This window comes from Candoia aspera, chromosome 1, assembly GCF_035149785.1.
Source record: "Candoia aspera isolate rCanAsp1 chromosome 1, rCanAsp1.hap2, whole genome shotgun sequence".
In the NCBI taxonomy this organism is placed as follows: Eukaryota; Metazoa; Chordata; class Lepidosauria; order Squamata; family Boidae; genus Candoia; species Candoia aspera.
The window spans coordinates 216819722-216837204 of NC_086153.1; the positions used below are offsets into that span (position 1 = coordinate 216819722).

Sequence of the window (17483 nt, forward strand, 5' to 3'; positions counted from 1 at the left end):
CTCTGGGAAGTGGGCAAGGGCAAACCACTTCTGAAAAACCTTGCCAAGAAAACTGCAGGGACTTGTCCAGGCAATCTCTGTGAAATGGACACGACTGAACAGATTAAAAAAAAATCTCAATTACTATTGTTAGGTTGTTTATATTATATGAAGGCTTGCTGTTGTAAGATGTTTAAGGCTTGAATGTGCATAATTGTTATTGGTCATTTGCAGCAACACACAACACATTCTGCCTCTGGAAATTCCTAGCAACAGTGTTTGCTAAGTTCAAACATTTCCCGTGTGTCTAAAACACTCCTAAGTAACCTCTAAGCATCCTCAAAATGGCTTATAAACCAATCCATATGAAGCCCAGGATGTTCCAGTGAAGGAGATGACAAACAAGTATGAGGTTAGCCTGTGGCAAAAAAGCTTCAAGGTACAGTTTTGAAGGGAAAGCAAAGCTGCAAAAAGCTTTTTGACAGCTAAGTTAGATTGTCTTTTGCAGGAATCAACTATGAGTAACATAGTTTCAGAGTAATTAATTAATTTATTGGGTATATAATTGTACTGATCCTCTTGGTTACAAGAAGCTGGACATTCACTGGTGAACTTCCCAAAGCTATCGTACCGCTTTTAATAGTTTTATTACATCACATCAGGCTGGTGTCAGATCCCTCCAATCAAAAGGTTCACATCAATGGCTTGATGACTTACCTGGTGCACCAACCAGTTATTTGGTATCTCTGGTCGTTCTCGACCATACAGCACAATGTCTCTCATAACTTCCATGCAAGGCTGTTCCCGGACCTTTGATGCAAAGGGTGGTTCATAATTCTTAACCTCTACAATAATGGAAGAAATGAAAGAAATTACAAATGTGGTATTGCTGTGAATCAAATACCGGGGGAAAAACCCTACATGTTTATTTCCTGTGTGCTTATTGAGACAATGCTCAGATGCTACCAAGTGACCGCAGATAAAGCAGCCAATAAATACAGGAGCACTGTCACCTGTGTAGCTAAGCTAGATCCATGTCCCAGCTGGTTTCTTCCTATAACTAGGCAGAATATGTGCAGCTGGATTCAGGAGGTGATGATTCGTTTTCTGGGGGAGAGTGTTATACCTCCTCCTCAGAAAGAGGCGGTAGTGTGCCCTCTCCTGAAGAATCCATCTCTTGATATGGTCATATAGTATCTGACAACTTCTTTCCTGCCTGCAACTGTCCCTTTTGGGGAAGGTTGTTGAGAAAGTGATAGGCACTCTGTTACAGAAGGTTCTAGGGGAAATGAATAATCTAGATCCCTTGTAGTCAGGATTCAGGCCTAGTCATGGCACACAAACAAAATTAGTCACTTTTGTGGATGACCTTCATCAGGACTTGGATGGCAGGAATACATTCCTCCTCATCTCACTAGACCTCTTAGCAACTTTCAATACCATCTACCGTGGTATCCTTCTGGACCACCTGCAAGGATTGAGAATAGGAGGCACCATTGTGTGTTTCCATTTCTACCAGAGTGGGCAGTTCTTGGAGTAGTCATAGGGGATAAGTAGTAGAGACCTTGGCAACAGCTGTGTGGAGTGCCACAGGGCTCAGTCTTCTTTCCTATATTATTTAACATATATATGAAAACTGCTGGGTGAGGTGTAATCAATTTGCTGCTGACTATAATGGTTGATTCACAAACCAATAAGGATTTATATATACACACACTATTCATATATATAGTATATATGTATGTATGTATGTATGTATGTATTAATTTCTGGACCTACATCTGATTAAAATATTTCCAATCAAAAGCAGTTTGGAAATTAGCAGGAGACTCTTATTGTTCCTTCAAAAATAATTTTCATTCATTGACTTTTGTTGAGATTATCATTGAAATAATACATCATTTAGTATCCTGTGATTCTCTTAACTGTTTTCTCTAAGGGTCTTGGTACTCCCTGATGTTGAGCCCCAGCTAAAGTGAAGAGCAATTTTAATTAAAAGTTAAATTAAAAGTTAAATTAATTAATTAAATTAAATTAAAAATTTAAATAAAAGAGAGCCAGTTTGGTCCAGTGGTTAGGCAACGGGCTAGAAACCAGGAGACTGGGAGTTCTAGTCCCGCCTGAGGCATGAAAGCCAGCTGGGTGACCTTGGGCCAGTCACTCTCTCTCAGCCGAACTCACCTCACAGGGTTGCTGTTGTGGGGAAAATAGGAGGAAGAAGGAGTATTGGGTATGTTTGCTGCCTTGAGTTATTTATAAAAATAATAAAGGCGGGATAGAAAATAAATAAAAAATATAATTAATTAATTAATTAATTAAATTAAAACTGGTTAATTAAATAATTATTCCATAGTGGGTAAGTGGTGCAATCCCATGGGAATCACATGACACTACATTGCAGTGAGCCAGATCACCCAGTCATTGCCCTAGCGTTGTTTGATATGCCTTGAATATAGATGACTTTTAAATTCAGAGACTAGGTGTCTTCTCTACTGGACCTGGAGCTTCTTGCATTTTGGTAATGCATTTTTCCATGCCCTCTGGCCAGTAGCTTGTTGGAATAACCAGATTTATACTGACTATGATGGGAACAGTATTCCAATAATAATTTGAGAGTGAGAGAAATTATTCATCCCTCCCCTGTGGTCCAGAAAAAAAAGATTTAGAAATGTTGATTGCCTTACCTCCTATAGCATCACACCTGGAGGCCATTTCCCATAAAACCAGAGCCATAGAATAGACATCCATTTGTTTAAAGGACTCCAGATCTTCAAGGTTCACTCTGGATTCCAAAACTTCAGGAGCCATGTATCTGGCAGTACCCACCTAATTATAACCAAATACATATTAAAACAGATACATGTGTGTAAGTGTGTGAGAGAGAAGCCATGTCAATTAACAGGCAACACTAAAATCTATGACAGGTCTATCCCATCATAAGAAATGTCTTGTTACAGGATTTGGATACAAAATACAATACAATTTTAAATCATAGTCATAAAATATGGAACAACTCCAATCTTTTATCTCCAGAATTTTGGCCAAGGAATATGTTAACCATAGTGTTTATGTTGAAATTTTGAATAATGGTATATATTTAAAAAAACCTTGGGAAATAGTCATTTGTACTCATTTTGGTTTGATAAATGCTCCTCCATATCTCTGTCATTTTTCCAAAACGAAGAAGAGAAGGGGCCTTCTGGAGAATAGCATGATTTTAGTCTGAGATACTAACCAACTGAACAACAAAGGTGATCCTGAGCCAATGCTGAATAAATAAACCCTGTGTGTGCATGTGCATGTGTATGAGTGTGTGTGTGTGTGTGTATTAGAAATCAATGCAATAACATCTGTAATCATTGCTAACCGCCATGTTATTGCTACAGGTTGAGATCCATCACTTCTCTACACCATTAGGAGGGCCAGTCCTCAAACAATAGGACCTGCCAGGTTGTGTTGCTTGATGGCATCTCTCTAAGCAATGGAGCAGGCCAGGTTTTCTAGTTGCAGGATACAATGCCTGTGTGCTTATCCAGCTTGAAAGGCAATACAAACAGACAGAGTGGAACAAAGTAGAACAGATAAAATGGGTCATAAAACCAAAGAACGGCATGAGTTATAACCAACTGTGATCTCCTGTGTGGGAGTAAAGCACAGCTGCTTAGAACCCAGGACACATCTGTTTTCAAGGTATGGAAGATGATTGCTTAAATTGCAGAAGTTCTCTAGTTTGAGATATACCCAGCCACCCATACAGCTGGTTATACTGACCTACTAGGAAAGAAAAGTCAATGGTTGTGCTCACCTAGCATGCTTGGATAGATCATGTCTGTGTCTAGCATGCTATCAGAAAGCCAGTCTATTCACATTCCTGAGATGGACCATTTTAATCCCAACCCCCCTGAGTCAACTGTTAGTCAAAGCATCTTCTCCTGGTCATGGCGTTTTATGCAAATTCAGAAATCCAATCACTTTTGGGTGAATGACTCTGCTCCATCCAAACAGTTCTTCAAGGAAAGAAGATGGATGTGTAGCAAGAGCCTCACTGCAAGACTGGTGGCTTCCTCCTTGCAACCACCAAGATACTTCCCAAATATTGACTGGCTACCATATCCAAGCTCCACGCCCTACTGCCTGGCCAATGAAGAAAGAGCCACTGATATTAAGAAGCTTTGTTAGTATTTTCCTGGCTCAAGTGATCATGGAAAATGAGGCAGGGCTGAAGGAACTTGATGGGGACTCTGCATTCTCCCAATAAAATATTTGTACCCCCTTGTATTCATAACTTGGATGAAGGATGCTTATCAGATTCACCGATGACAGAGAATAGTGAAGAAAACAGAAACAATATTCAAACTGATCTTCACAGGTTAGAGAAGTGAGTTGAAAAGTACATAATGAAATTTAATAGAGATAAATGCATCGTTCTTTATTAGGGAAAAGAAATTGTGTGTACACAAGAATCTGATGTGAAGTAACTGTCTTGGTAAGAATGTGAATGAAAAGGAAGCAGAGTTGCAGTTGACCACAAGCTGAATATGAGTCATTGGTAAGACAGAGCTGCTAAAAGGGAAAATGCAATTGGAAGTGGTATCAATGGAAATAGAGGTTCCATGTCAAGTGAGGCGGTGGGCTCCCTTTACTGGATATGTGGAAGTAGAGGTTGGACAGCCATCAGGGACACTTGGATTTAGATTCATGCACAGAACAAGTGGCTGGACTCCTAAAAGTGCAGCTGTATCATTTTTTATAGACTGACCCAGTTAGTACAACTGTGTGCAGCCAGATCCATAATACAGAAACTGTGACTGAGTTACTGTTATGAGCGCAGCCCAAGTGGCACATCTGATCTGAAGGGGTACAGTACAGGTACAGCATTCATACAATTGGATTGATTTCAAGCAAGTCTATTGTAAACAAGAAGAACAATCCTGTATGGACAATAAACATGGCTACCTGAGAGCAGAAGAGATATCTTTTACCACCTGCCCAAGCACTGCTGAGCTAGTTTGCTAAAGCCCAATTGATATAGTGCTGGGGAGAAAACTGAGGGAGGGTGGGAACTGAAACAGGCCCTGCAATGGGAGCTCCAGTTCTAAAAACAGAACCACTGGCAGAAAAAAACATCCACTGCAGTGGATTAGCTGCATGTAGCATGCACAGAAAGCAGATCAAAGGTTTGCCACAAAGAAAGAATTAAAAATATACCTTATAATGTTTTTAACATATGACATCTACTACTGCGTATAAGCCCTATGGGGCTTCAGTGGAGAAAAGTAGACTATAAATTTAGATGAAGGACCTTTATGCATAGAAGGGATGGTAGATCAACTGCTGGTCCTGCCTGCAGTGACCCATGTTGCATGTTCCTGATCAGAAGGAAGCATACATAGGATTTCATTTCTCTTTACATATGGCTGTGTTCCAGGTGAGGAAATAAGTGGGGTGGAAAAATGCAAGAAATTAGGTTGGGAGTGGGTGATAACAATGGCATGTTGGAGAAATGCATGAAGCCCTCTTCACTTGAGTCATCCACAAAGGGGGCTACAACCATCCCTATTTCTCATCAAGCAAAATAAACTGCTCTATCAATTTTGTTCTGCAATGCTCACCTGTCCACTATTAGCAAAATCTTCCACACTTAAGGATGGATCCAGCCTCAGAGCAATTCCAAAATCACAGAGCACGCATTCTTGATGGTTTTTAATGAGAATGTTTGTGCTTTTGATATCCCGGTGGGCAATGGGAATTTTCGGGCTGCCACAGGCAGTGTAGTCACTGTGCAAGTGGGCCACCCCACTCACGAGGGAACCTGCCATCTTGTGCAAGTCTCTCCAGCTGAGAATATTCCTGGACAGGTAATCCTTAAGATTGCCTTGGCTGTGGTAGGCAGTGATCAGCCAGTATTCTTTCTGAAGTCCAGAGTGTCTCTCCTCTGCGGTGAGGAACTGAAGGATGCTGCAGTGCTTCAGGTTGGCATCAGTGAAGATCTGGCTTTCATTTTTCCAGGATGCAAATTCCTCACAAGGGAAAATCTTCACAGCCACCATCTCATACTTGCCTGAAGGGGCATGCTTCAGTTTGGCTTTCCAGACTTCCGCAAATTGCCCCTTCCCCACTCTTTCGTCCAGCTCAACCGGCAGCAGTTCAGTGATGTGGTTGAGGCTGCTGGCACAGGCTGGGTGAAGAGCAGAATGATGATCTATCTTGACAGACAGAATCTCATCGTAAGTAGCAGCTCTGCTCGATTCAGGCAGCTCATGGCACTGAGTATGTTTCTGGGCCCATTCCTTGGACCTCCTCCTTTGCCGATGGGTTCGGCAGAGATAGAATATCACTGTGATCATGATAGCCACTAGCAATGGGGGCAGCAGGCTGATAGCTGCCACAGGAATGATTTCCTTGCTTTGTAGCATGGAGTATCCTATGGCGAAAGGGAAAGGGAAAGTAAGGATGTTCCCACATTGCAAACCAATTACTTTGAACAGCTTTCCCCAGTGACCCACAGCACTTTCAAGAACCAAACATTTTAGCACAAGACTTGGGGCCATAGTCCACAGGCCTCCCAATTTTAGCATCAAATACAGGCAACAGTCCTATGGTGTATGCAGTACAGGAGGTGCACCTTTCTCTCAATTGTTCTGGTGACATCAGTGAAGGGTTGGTCCTCCATCAGTATTACACAGCTGTCTGCAGGTGGAGCCTTTCTCTACCTGTGCATGCTTTCACATAAGCGGGAATTGCACCACTAGGATTCCTGCTCACATGGTAGCAGAAGATCTTGGAAGGACTCAAAGGCTCCCTGATGTTCACCTCTGCCATTCTTCTCTAGCAACCTCTTCAGTGATGTCTTCAGTATGACATGAAAAGCAGAGGGGCTACTTGCTGCTTCCCTGTATCACCTGAACAGGGCTGTATATTCTTCTCATTTTTACTCTTGTTCTTATTATTATTATTTTTTAATGGCTATTCTTATCTACCATTCCCCTATTACAGCACAGTAGTAGCAGGCACCAGCTCCTTTCCTCCTCTTGTATTTCACTTTTAACAGAGTTTGAGCATGCCGCAGAATGAAGGAGCAGTGACCCCTGGATGTTCCAGAAGTCTTCTAGGCAGCCTTCTGGGAAGGCATTTAGAAGATTTTTCAGGACATCAAGATGCTGAGTAGGATAGCAACTCTGCTGTGCACTGCACCTCTAGGGCATTGTTGCCCATATTAGAAAGTTATTTTTCTCTCAGGTAGCAGGAAAGGCAATGTGGGGCTGTCCCCACCTCCCTTACTGCTGCCTAGGGTCTCTGCTATGCTTGACCTTGGATCCCCTAAAGGAAGGTTAGCATGCTGCAAATTAAAACCTCAGACTCTAAGCATGATTTCTCTGGGTTCTACACAAGAGACACCCATACAATAAAACTGTAGCATAGCTACAACTTGTTGCTTTATTTTTTAGTGTGTCCTCTTGCCCAGGTGAAAAAAAAGATAGCTATGTTAATTAGGTATATTACATTAATTAAATACACTAATGAAATAATGAAATTATAATGAGACCCAATTTGGTGTAGTGGTTAAAGCACCAGGCTAGAAACCAGGAGACAATGAGTTCTAGTCCCACCTTAGCCAGCTGGGTGACCTTGGGCCAGTCACTCTCTCTCAGCCTTAGGAAGCAGGTGAGGGCAAACCACTCTTGAAATCTTGCCAAGAAAACTGCAGGCACTTGGCCAGGCAGTCGGCAGGCGTCAACGTGACTCAAAGCCTCGCCCACCCAAATGAAATACAGAACCTGGAGCATCTGGTTCTGCATCCCTTAAGAGATGAGAGACAACTTTCCTCCACTCCCAACCCCTCAGGATATGCTAGGCTATATAATCCTGTGAATCAGGGTGGTAAGAATAGACATCTGGAGAGCACCAGGTTGGGGGAAAGTGCAGTAGGTCACTTGACTGATTCAGCATAAAGCAGCGTCTTATGAATGCCACATGGCTGAGCCAAATTGTTTGCTGATGGAAAGTAATAATTCTTCCATGAACAGCTCCCATTCTTGAATAAGAAAGCCCAAGAGAATGGGGATGGAAAACTTGGGTAACTCATTTGTTCCAAACTTTTAAAAATATAAATGGTCCTGTTATTAATTATCAGTCTACTTTAAGGAAAAAAGCATGAAACCAAAGTGCTTTATCTTTCCAATAAGCATGCATTCATTTATGTAAGAAACAATATGGATTAAAAAAAAATTAAAATAAGCCCTATAAAGTAATGCAACTAACTCAAACAGCAGCAGTCCATTCAGACTGATAAAATCAAAGCTGTTTTAAATAGGAAGGCTAAGATTAGCAATGCTTAAAAGCCTAGGGAAACAAGTAGACAAAGTCTCCTTGAGCTGCCTTGGACTGCTGGTGACCTCATGGACAGTCCATGTAGCTTTATTGGCAAAGCACAGAACGGGTTTCCCACGGCCTTCTTCTCAGTTATTTTTTTACTCTCCTATCTAACCAACAATTCTTCCATCCAAATACTAACCAGGTTCTGAGCCCAAACAAGGTCACAATTTTCTGAGGCAGGAAAACAAGTACCAGCACTTAAATGGTGGTGATAAGAGTGTCATGCTGGGGGTGATATTCCAAAAGGAGGGAGCCACTGCTGAAAGGTCGCCATCAATTGCCATTTACAGCACTTCTTTGCTAATGAAGAAAAGCTTCAACAAACACTCCCACGGGACATGGAAAGCGGTATGGGAGAGCTGGTCCAACAAGTTCAGATATGGGTCTGAAGCCATGTAGGGTGCAAAAAAAGGCAAGGCCTTAGAATAAATCCTGAGCATTACTAGAACAGTGGGGTCACTTCAGTACAAGTGAGATTTAATCTCTGTGACCCAGCATGGAAAGATGTGTGCAGTTCCTCCATTCTTACGCATGAAATTCAAAGAGAGGATTTCTTGGCCCAATAGAATAGCTGAGGATGAGCAGTTCAAAAACCATCCCTCAAGCAAAAGGCTTCAGGGTATGACCTCAGTGGGTGAAGCCTGCAATTCAGATCCTGGAAGAAAGAGAGCTAGAGCCCTTAGCTGTTTGACTTGGCAGTTTCTGAAAAGAAAAAAAAAGTCTGCTGCAGTTAATTTCTGCTTAAGCTGTGAATGTTTCTAAAATAAGACACCAAATTCAAACCACAAGATCAGCTCCAAATGATATGATTTAAGTTTGTTTTGGAAAGTGTGAGGCCCAGCTATCTTTTTCTGTAATGGACTTACCTGATGGGTATGACAACATCTCCGAAATTGTGACATTCAGTGGAAAGCAGAGCCTTTTCTGAGCATTTTCCAGGGGTTCAGTGTACAAACCTGAAGTAATGCCTCCTGGCTACATCACTCCTGGGAACTGTTTAAATAAGTTCCAGCCTCAATTGCAAAGTCATCAGTTTGCAGCAGTGATTGTTGCATGAGCCTAAAAAAGTATTGGGCAGGCTGCTTTCTTTGAAAACAAATGGAAGAAAGAAAGATATTGCCTTGTATTTCTTTGTGCTTTCAACAGTCTGTCTCTGCCAGAAATCTTTTTTTTCTTCTGCACAATATAAAGGTTGGGTTGAGGCAAGGAATGAGGGCATCAGTATGTTTCTTGGTAGGCACTGTTATCTTCTGAATCTAGAAATCTCTCTGGTATAAAAGGGTGCTTCAGCCACCTTCCAGTGGAGGTCCTGGGCTGCTTTAAAGAAATTGGAGGAGAAGCCCTTTCTGCCATCAAGGACAAAGGAGGGACCTTGAAAAACACTAATTCTGTAAAGCCTAAAGTCAAACTCTACATGTTCGATATCTGAAATAAGCAAACTGCAATTATTGATTAGGGTTGTTGCACTATTCATCTGATCTCTGTGACCTTCTGCAGTGAGGTATAACAACCAGGGGGATAATTTTTTTACGTAATAATAATAACATGAAGTATGATTGGGGGCAGCCACCACTCACAAAAACTGGAAGTAAACGTCATTGAGGGGTGCAAGCGCCTTATATTACTTTATGCCACAGAGTTCCATTTAAAATTTTGTATGGGCCTGTGTGTGTGTGTGTGTGTGTGTGTCTGTATGCTGGGGAGAGAGAGAGGTTTTTTTGCACTATGATTGTTAAGAGTTGACACCAACTTGATGGCACATAATCAAATCTATTTGCTGCATTATTTTTGTTTAGAAAGCCATTGCCACCAACTGGAACAACTGCACGCAGGACAGCAGCTGCCGAATGCCAAGTTCCTGTGTGTGTCCCTAAATTTACTTTTTAGTTCTTAGTTTTGGTTGCTTTTGTTTGTATTGTTTGGTGCAAAGAAAATGCAGCCACCCTAACATTTCATCTGCATTTTAATTCCAACCCTCCTAATAAACCAAAACTGGGCTTTAATTGTTCTGTTGAAATCTGACCATTTTGTAGCATGGTCTCCCGATCTGGGAGATTCCCAGTAAAGCAGGAGAGCTCTCCCTTCTTGCTTTACTGTTCATTCCTAGATCATCTGTAGCATCTGATCCTTGGGGAGTGAGGTCAGTGCACCTCATGGACCAAGTGCTGGATGAGTTCTGGTAAAGTAGAGGAGGCATTCCCAAACTGCTTCTGTGGGAAGCCCCTATCCTGACCAGCCTCAGTTGTCCTTCCTCCTCTCAGATCCTCTGAGTGACCTGCCAACATGCTGCATGGGACGTGGCAGCTCTGGCTGAAGTTGTAGAACTCTCTTGCTACCCTAAGAGAGCTGTCAACATGCTCTGTAAGTAACCTGGAAGGGAAGAATAAATATGATTCTCTCCCCATCATGTGACCAGAGGGCCAGTCACTACCCACTGCAGGTGATTGGAGGGGAAGGGGCATGCCTGCCCAGCTATAAGGGCCAATGGGAGCTGGGCAGTTCCCGCCCCCTGCCACGTCATCAGCTCAGTAGTTGCTGAAGTGGCATGCATCACACAAATAGCAAGGCTTGCGTTGGGGGAAGATGGCAAACACCACTTTAACTTTGGTTTAGAGAAACAACATCGTAGCTAGGAGTGAGAGGAAGGCTGTGTGATGCAGAAGTGGCCTTCACGAACAGCTAGCCAAGCATCCTGAAGCCAAAGCTAGAGGGTTGTATAGACGTGCCGGTAGAATCATGTTTCGCTAAAGAGAGGATTCAAACACATTAACCATTAGCTTGCAGAACTGTCTGCAAGTGTAAATTTCAGCCTCATCCAGAAAGTTTTGCTTGAAACTTTACAGCCACTTTCTTGCTTGACAATGTGCAGGCTTCCAATTAGACCAGCAGGGATTGGGAGTAATATCTGATTCCTGCAAGCTGTTTCTTCCCACATATGACCCAGCCTGGTATTTTATTGTTTTTATACTTTTGCCTGACAGGCAAACGTTCAGTGGAATGCTTTAGGAACTGTGGACAGTGTGCTATCTCTGTTTTCAAATTGTAACAGGAAACAGATCAGATTTCTTACAAAACTAACTTCTGATATGGTTAAGACAGAGAACTATGGCCTTCGGGGGTCTTTGAAGGGTCTAAGAGGAGTAAATTCTAGGTCTGTGGAGCCAGAGGATCAATCCATCACAACCCATATTGGCCAGCTATCAGGCACATAAGCACCCCTTCTCATAGCCTTAGGATTAAACCTGGGGCTTTCTCATAAGAACTTATCCGCCTTTGTGAAATAACTGGGGGAAAGGGAGAAGGGTATTTTTCTGAGACCATCCTAATTTCCCTGGGGGCATCTTACACGACATCCAGCCTCGTTAGATTGTCCTGTGGGAAAGAGGTGCAAGTGAGAACTCAGGAATGTCTAAATGTTCAAATCTTCCAGATGTGTGCCAGTCGCCACTAAGAAGACTCACCATTGGTATGATTTTCAAAGATGAGCTTGTCATTGCATTCCTGCTCTTTCACACAGCCACAGATGTAAAAAGTCCCATCCTCGTTGTGCTGATGGACCATGACACACTGTGATGTGTTATACTTTGAAACCATGACGTTTTCCACTGGGAGTTGTGGGTTGTGGCAGAAAGTGCTCACTTTTATACTTGCATTGCCTTGTTTCCTGAAGTGACAAGAAACAAATATATATATTCTAATGTTCTAACATTAAGGTCTGATACTTTTGCTTTCCATTTTTGCCTCTTTTCCCTTTCTCCTTTTGGATTATATCTTCTTAGAGTAGAAGACCTAGTTCACACCTCACACCAAGCTATGATTTCCTTAACCATGGATTGTTGAATAAAACATAATTGATTGAGGTTACCATCATGCTCTCCTGCCAACCTAGCAGTTCAAAAACATGCAAACGTGAGTAGATTAATAGGTACCGCTTCAGCGGGCAGGTAACGGCGTTCCGTGTAGTCATGCCGGCCACATGACCATGGAAGTGTCTACGGACAAACGCTGGCTCTTTGGCTTTGAAACGGAGATGAGCACCGCCCCCTAGAGTCGGACATGACTGGACTTAATGTCAAGGGAAACCTTTACCTTTACCTACCATCATGCTAAGCTATAAATCAAACATACCACATTATGGTTTAGCGTGAGGAATGATCCCACTCCTAGTCTTCTGTTTTTATTGTTTAGAAAAACTTCCAGCCAAAGAGGTGATAATTGCAATGCTAATAATAGGTGATTACATTATAAATATTGTCACTGATCTCTCTCTGTGTGTCTCTCTGATAGGCAGACAAACAGACAGACAGACAGGTTTTGTCTGTGATGATTGCCTATAGTCTATGCAAAATTCTGTCTTTTCTTTTGCACATTACTTACTGAACCATCTCATTTTTGCAAATGCATGTACTAGATTCCATTAAATCAGATACCAGAAAAGAAAGGGCTACATATGAATCTAATAAAACAGACAATTTATTATTTTAGGCCCTGGTTATGTTTGGGAATTTTGTTAAAAAATGTTTGCTTACCATACAGAAACACAGATTTCTTCTGGTTTTTCACAATAGGAGCTTAAATCACAGTTGCTGTGGCACACCTGATTTTCACAGATGGGGTGTGTATTGTCACACCACTTGCATACATTGCTGTTCACGTTCCTTCCTGCTTGGCCATTGCATGCTGTGAATATAAAATTGAACAAAAAAAATTGATTTTAAACCTCTAGTGCAGGGGGCTGGGCTCCAGGGGGTTGCACCAAGAGTGCTTTTGAACTACATTTTGGCTAGGTTCACACTGTTCTTAAGCTATGTGCTGAACATCCTATGGCTCTGTTCACTCAGTTTGATTAGCCATAGTTAACTGAAACATGGCTTCTGGGAGGAGTCCAATTTTGCATGACATACTGAACCATAAAGTAGCTGTATGAGCTTGTACAGCATTCAAGAAGATTAACTAGGCTGTCATTTTGCCCAGGGCCGCAACTGGGTAGGGGGGCAAGTGGGGCGTGTGCCCCGGGCACTGTGCTGGGGGGAGTGCCAAAATGAGCACTGGAGGGGCACCAAAATGGGCACGGAATCCATGTTTGCCCTGGGTGACACAGGCCCTAGTTGCGGGCCTGAGTTTGCATTCCTCATGTAATGAATTATAGATAGTGAGCAAAGCATTCAGATGAGGTGACAATGCACAGCAATACAGATAAACCATCTCTTTGAATCATTAAAGCAGCTACACCCCTTTTAAGATTACTGCAGCTTCTTCAGAAGATGCCCTTTACTGTCTCTGCATGTGACATTTCACTTTGCTGAATTTATACACGTTAACTGCATTCACATATGGTACTAAGCCACGACCTATCTAACTATGATTTATATATAAACTACATTTGACTAGGCTTGCATTATATGCTAAATTGCAAATCATAGTTTTAGGTGTTATGGCTGGCTTCACATAACACACCAAGTCACAATTAAACAAATCACTCTTAAATTCAGAACAATATGTTAATCTAGCCACACATATAGATATATAAACAGAGAAGGAGGCTATATTTTGGCTGTGGAAACATATACAGAACCTTACTGAAATAGGTTGAGGGAACACTGTAATTCAACACATACGAAGAGTACCAAACAAGACTTTTAGGCTTTGTTCACAGTACACCATTAACCCAAATTGCCACTAACCCAGACTGGGCTTTGATCACAGAGTCACAACCAGCATCTTGACTTCTTAACACACAGACACACAGATGCCCTACTTGGCAGTGAATTTTTGCAATGGAGCACTTTGTGGCTCCACATCTTCATCTTGTTTTCTTCACATCTGAGAAGTGACTGGGTTTCTGGATTCACATGACTGGGTGGAAGAGTTTTGATTCACTAACAAGGCTGGAGTGATTCATTTCCTGTCCCTGATAGATGCAGAAACCAGCATAATATGCTGGATCTAGAAATGACCATTGTAAGCGTGTTGCATAAATGCAGCTTTAGATTTGACAGAGGGAGGGTGAATAGTCAGATTCCAGGGTTCAGACCTCTGAATGGGACAAAGATAGAATTCCAAACCTTACAGTTAAAGTTGATATAATCTAAGTATTGTATTACAGCATAAAAAGAAAGAAATATAGTGTGAGAACTTGGAGACTGAGTTCAAGGGCTCTGTAAACTAGTGTTAAGTTTTATATGCAGGCTGCCTCTTTCTAGAAATCTGACATAGGCAGTGGTATTAACTGCCTGTTCAAACATTTTAAGCTAGATCTCAATCAATGCTTGACATGCATATTTGTACATATACTGAAATAAAAACGTCACACGCCTTTGGTGACATTTTTTTTAATTGAAAACTGAAGTCAGGTCTAAGCTACAATTAAATATTTACCTTCTCCAATTTGGTGCCCAGTTAATTTTCACTTCAGCTTCTATAATCACCAGCCGGGACATGTTAACAGGGAATGATGGACATTCACGTTCAACATTTTTGGAGGGCACCACGTTGGAGAAGGCTGCTGTATATGAAAAGGTGAGTGATTTCACATACTTGTCACCTTTGGAAACAATCCGGTTTGATATTTTTAAAACATGGGCAAAAAGGGAGTGGCAAGCAAAGACTAAGGTATGGCTGGACCACATTTGGTGGATCACACAGGAAGGCCTTCTTTCACACAAACATTGTTAATGATCCCATTCCACTCTGGCAGATTTCCCAGATCTGGGAAAGATCAAAAGAATGGAATAACAAATTAAGGCAACAGAGTTATGTCAAGGATAAAGACAGAACATGAAGTGAGATGGGCTAAGCTTCCTAATTTTTCATGTAAACTCTCAGATTTTCTTGACAGAAGAAAAATGTAATTTTTAAACAACTTTCAGGCTGTGACATTACAATCTTTTAATTTTGCCTTTTTTTCCAGCTATGAATATTTTCAGTCACATAGCAAGGGGAATAGACATGGTACGGATGCATGAAAGAAGCAAGTAAGCAAAAAAATAAAAAATAAAAAAAATCCCAGTTTCTCTCTCTCTCTCTTTGATAGGAGACCACAGAAACATAGAATCAGAGAGCCAAAAGGAGCCATTTAGGGCATCAAGCCCAATGGCCTGCTCAGGACAGGGAGCCATCCTAGACAGATGTCTGTTTAACTTCCATCAGAAAACACCCCAGCAAGGGACTTCTGGGTGAGTCGTGGCTCTCATGGGCTCAGAGTCCGAGTCAGAGAACGAGGAAGGGCAGTCGGGCCCTGGGACAGCCTCAGAGGGTGACTGGGGCGCCAGACAAATGGCCGCCTGGGCGGGCAGAGGAGGTGGGGCTGGCCAGCAAGCAGTGGGGTCAGGTGCTGCTGCTCAGTGAGGATGAGGATGCGGAGTTGCCGCCCCGTCCAAGCCCTAGAGCAAGGAGAATGGAAAGGAGAGAGGAACAGTGGAGGTCAGTGAGGCTACTAGCCAGAAAGCAGCCCTACCCTCCTAAATAAGCTCCACCTGGGTCTGCCCCTATTTAAAGGGAGCCACAAGCTCAGACTGGTTGTTGGAAACAACCGTCTGTTTATCCAGGCTCCATGTGCCTTGACTCCTGATTGGAAACCTCATGACTTGACTCTGGACTGGCTGACAAACCTCCTACAACATCTGGACCCTTGAACTTCATTGACTAATCTTGTTTTGAACTTGGAACTCTCTTAAGGAAAGCTTGCTGGACTTTGGGGGGCTTGTTTCTGTAGTGTGTGTGCATTTGCACTCACACTTCCTTTGCCGCCTATTTGTTTGTTTGCTTCACAAGCGCCTCAGTAAGGTTTGCAACTGCCTCCCTGGTGTACTGTGTGTGACTGGCCTGGGACAGGACAATGGCTGATTGAATACACCTCTGCATATAGCGGAGATGACAACCACTGAGAAGGGAGAGACTGGTCCTTTGAAGCTCTCCAGAGAAGGACAGAATGGGAGATTGCCTACAAGCACTCTGAATGGCAGCTCCTCATGAGGAGAAAAACGGCAGTCTTCTGCAGGCTTAAGCATCAGGAGCCAAGGGAGACGACATCTTTGCTCTCAGCAGCGGCAGAACCTTTAATAAAGTCACTAAGCCAGTGAAACTCACTTTCTAATCGCATTTGGAAATGTTCAATTTAACTACTTTATGAATATTAGAGATCTTCAAAATGGTGGGCTTAATTTGACAGCTGGTAAATTTTACCTTCTTCTTTGGATTTAAGGAATTTAAAGAGAGACTTAAGAGTTTAAAATAATATACAATTGGCAAAAAGCAAAAAAAGATTTTGATTTAAGAAAGTTTTAAACAGACTGAGAGACCAGAGAGATTTGTAATATTGGTTAGTTTTGCTGTAAGATTTGAAAAACAAGTATATAATTAAATAATTTGCTTGTGAGAAATGACTGAAATGGAACTAAACCCATATTAGGAACCGAGGCTTGACAAAGCTTGCAAATGGACACTGGAGTGAACTAAAAGACCAGGCAGAAAAGAGTTAAAAGGGTTAAGGTGGCTATAACCTTTTCTTGTCTTCAAGAGGTTTTTGATAATTGGACTGAGATATTAAAAACTAAATTTCAGAAAGGATACAGATTTCAATGTATAATTTTTTTAGAAGACAATGAGAAAAGTTTTTTAAAACTTTTAACTGACACAGACATTATAGAGTTTGAAGGCATGGAAGGTGGCAAAATTGAGATCACATCCTCCCTCCAGAAATTAGGATGGCTCTGACCCTGTTGGCCTTTTGTAAGGCCCTGAAGATCTGGCTTTGTGCCTGGGCCTGGGGCCTCGAGCGTGTGGATAGTCCCACCTCTTGGCTGTATTAACATCCATACATTGCTCACTTGGCAGCCATGTATATTTATTTTGTATTTATTTTATATTTTAACTGTTTTAATTGTAATTGTTTTAATTGTTTTATAGTTTTATTGTTGTAAGCCACCCAGAGTCACTTGCTGAGATGGGTGGCTATAGAAATCAAATAAATAAATAAATCACCAAAATGGGAATGCAAAAGACAAATCAAGAAAAGGATCTGGACACGGAACAGCTGCAACAAGAAATCCTAGATGATGCCTCTTTACAGGATTTATAAAGCTGGCTGCTGAAAGCTTTGAAGACTCCTCTTGAATGCCAAAGATTGA

At 41.9% G+C, this 17483-nt stretch overlaps 1 protein-coding gene across 1 annotated transcript in view; it reads right to left on the minus strand.

The window, feature by feature from the left end:
* The window catches only part of LOC134501072 (TGF-beta receptor type-2-like), a 66154-nt gene that overhangs the window by 4956 nt on the left and 43715 nt on the right, over positions 1-17483 (minus strand). Inside the window, exons 5-9 of the mRNA XM_063308688.1 lie at positions 12885-13035; positions 11817-12019; positions 5592-6403; positions 2664-2805; positions 697-824 (exon numbers count right to left, since the gene is read on the minus strand). Coding sequence (XP_063164758.1) covers positions 697-824; positions 2664-2805; positions 5592-6403; positions 11817-12019; positions 12885-13035 — 1436 coding nt within the window. The remainder of the gene's footprint in view (positions 1-696; positions 825-2663; positions 2806-5591; positions 6404-11816; positions 12020-12884; positions 13036-17483) is intronic.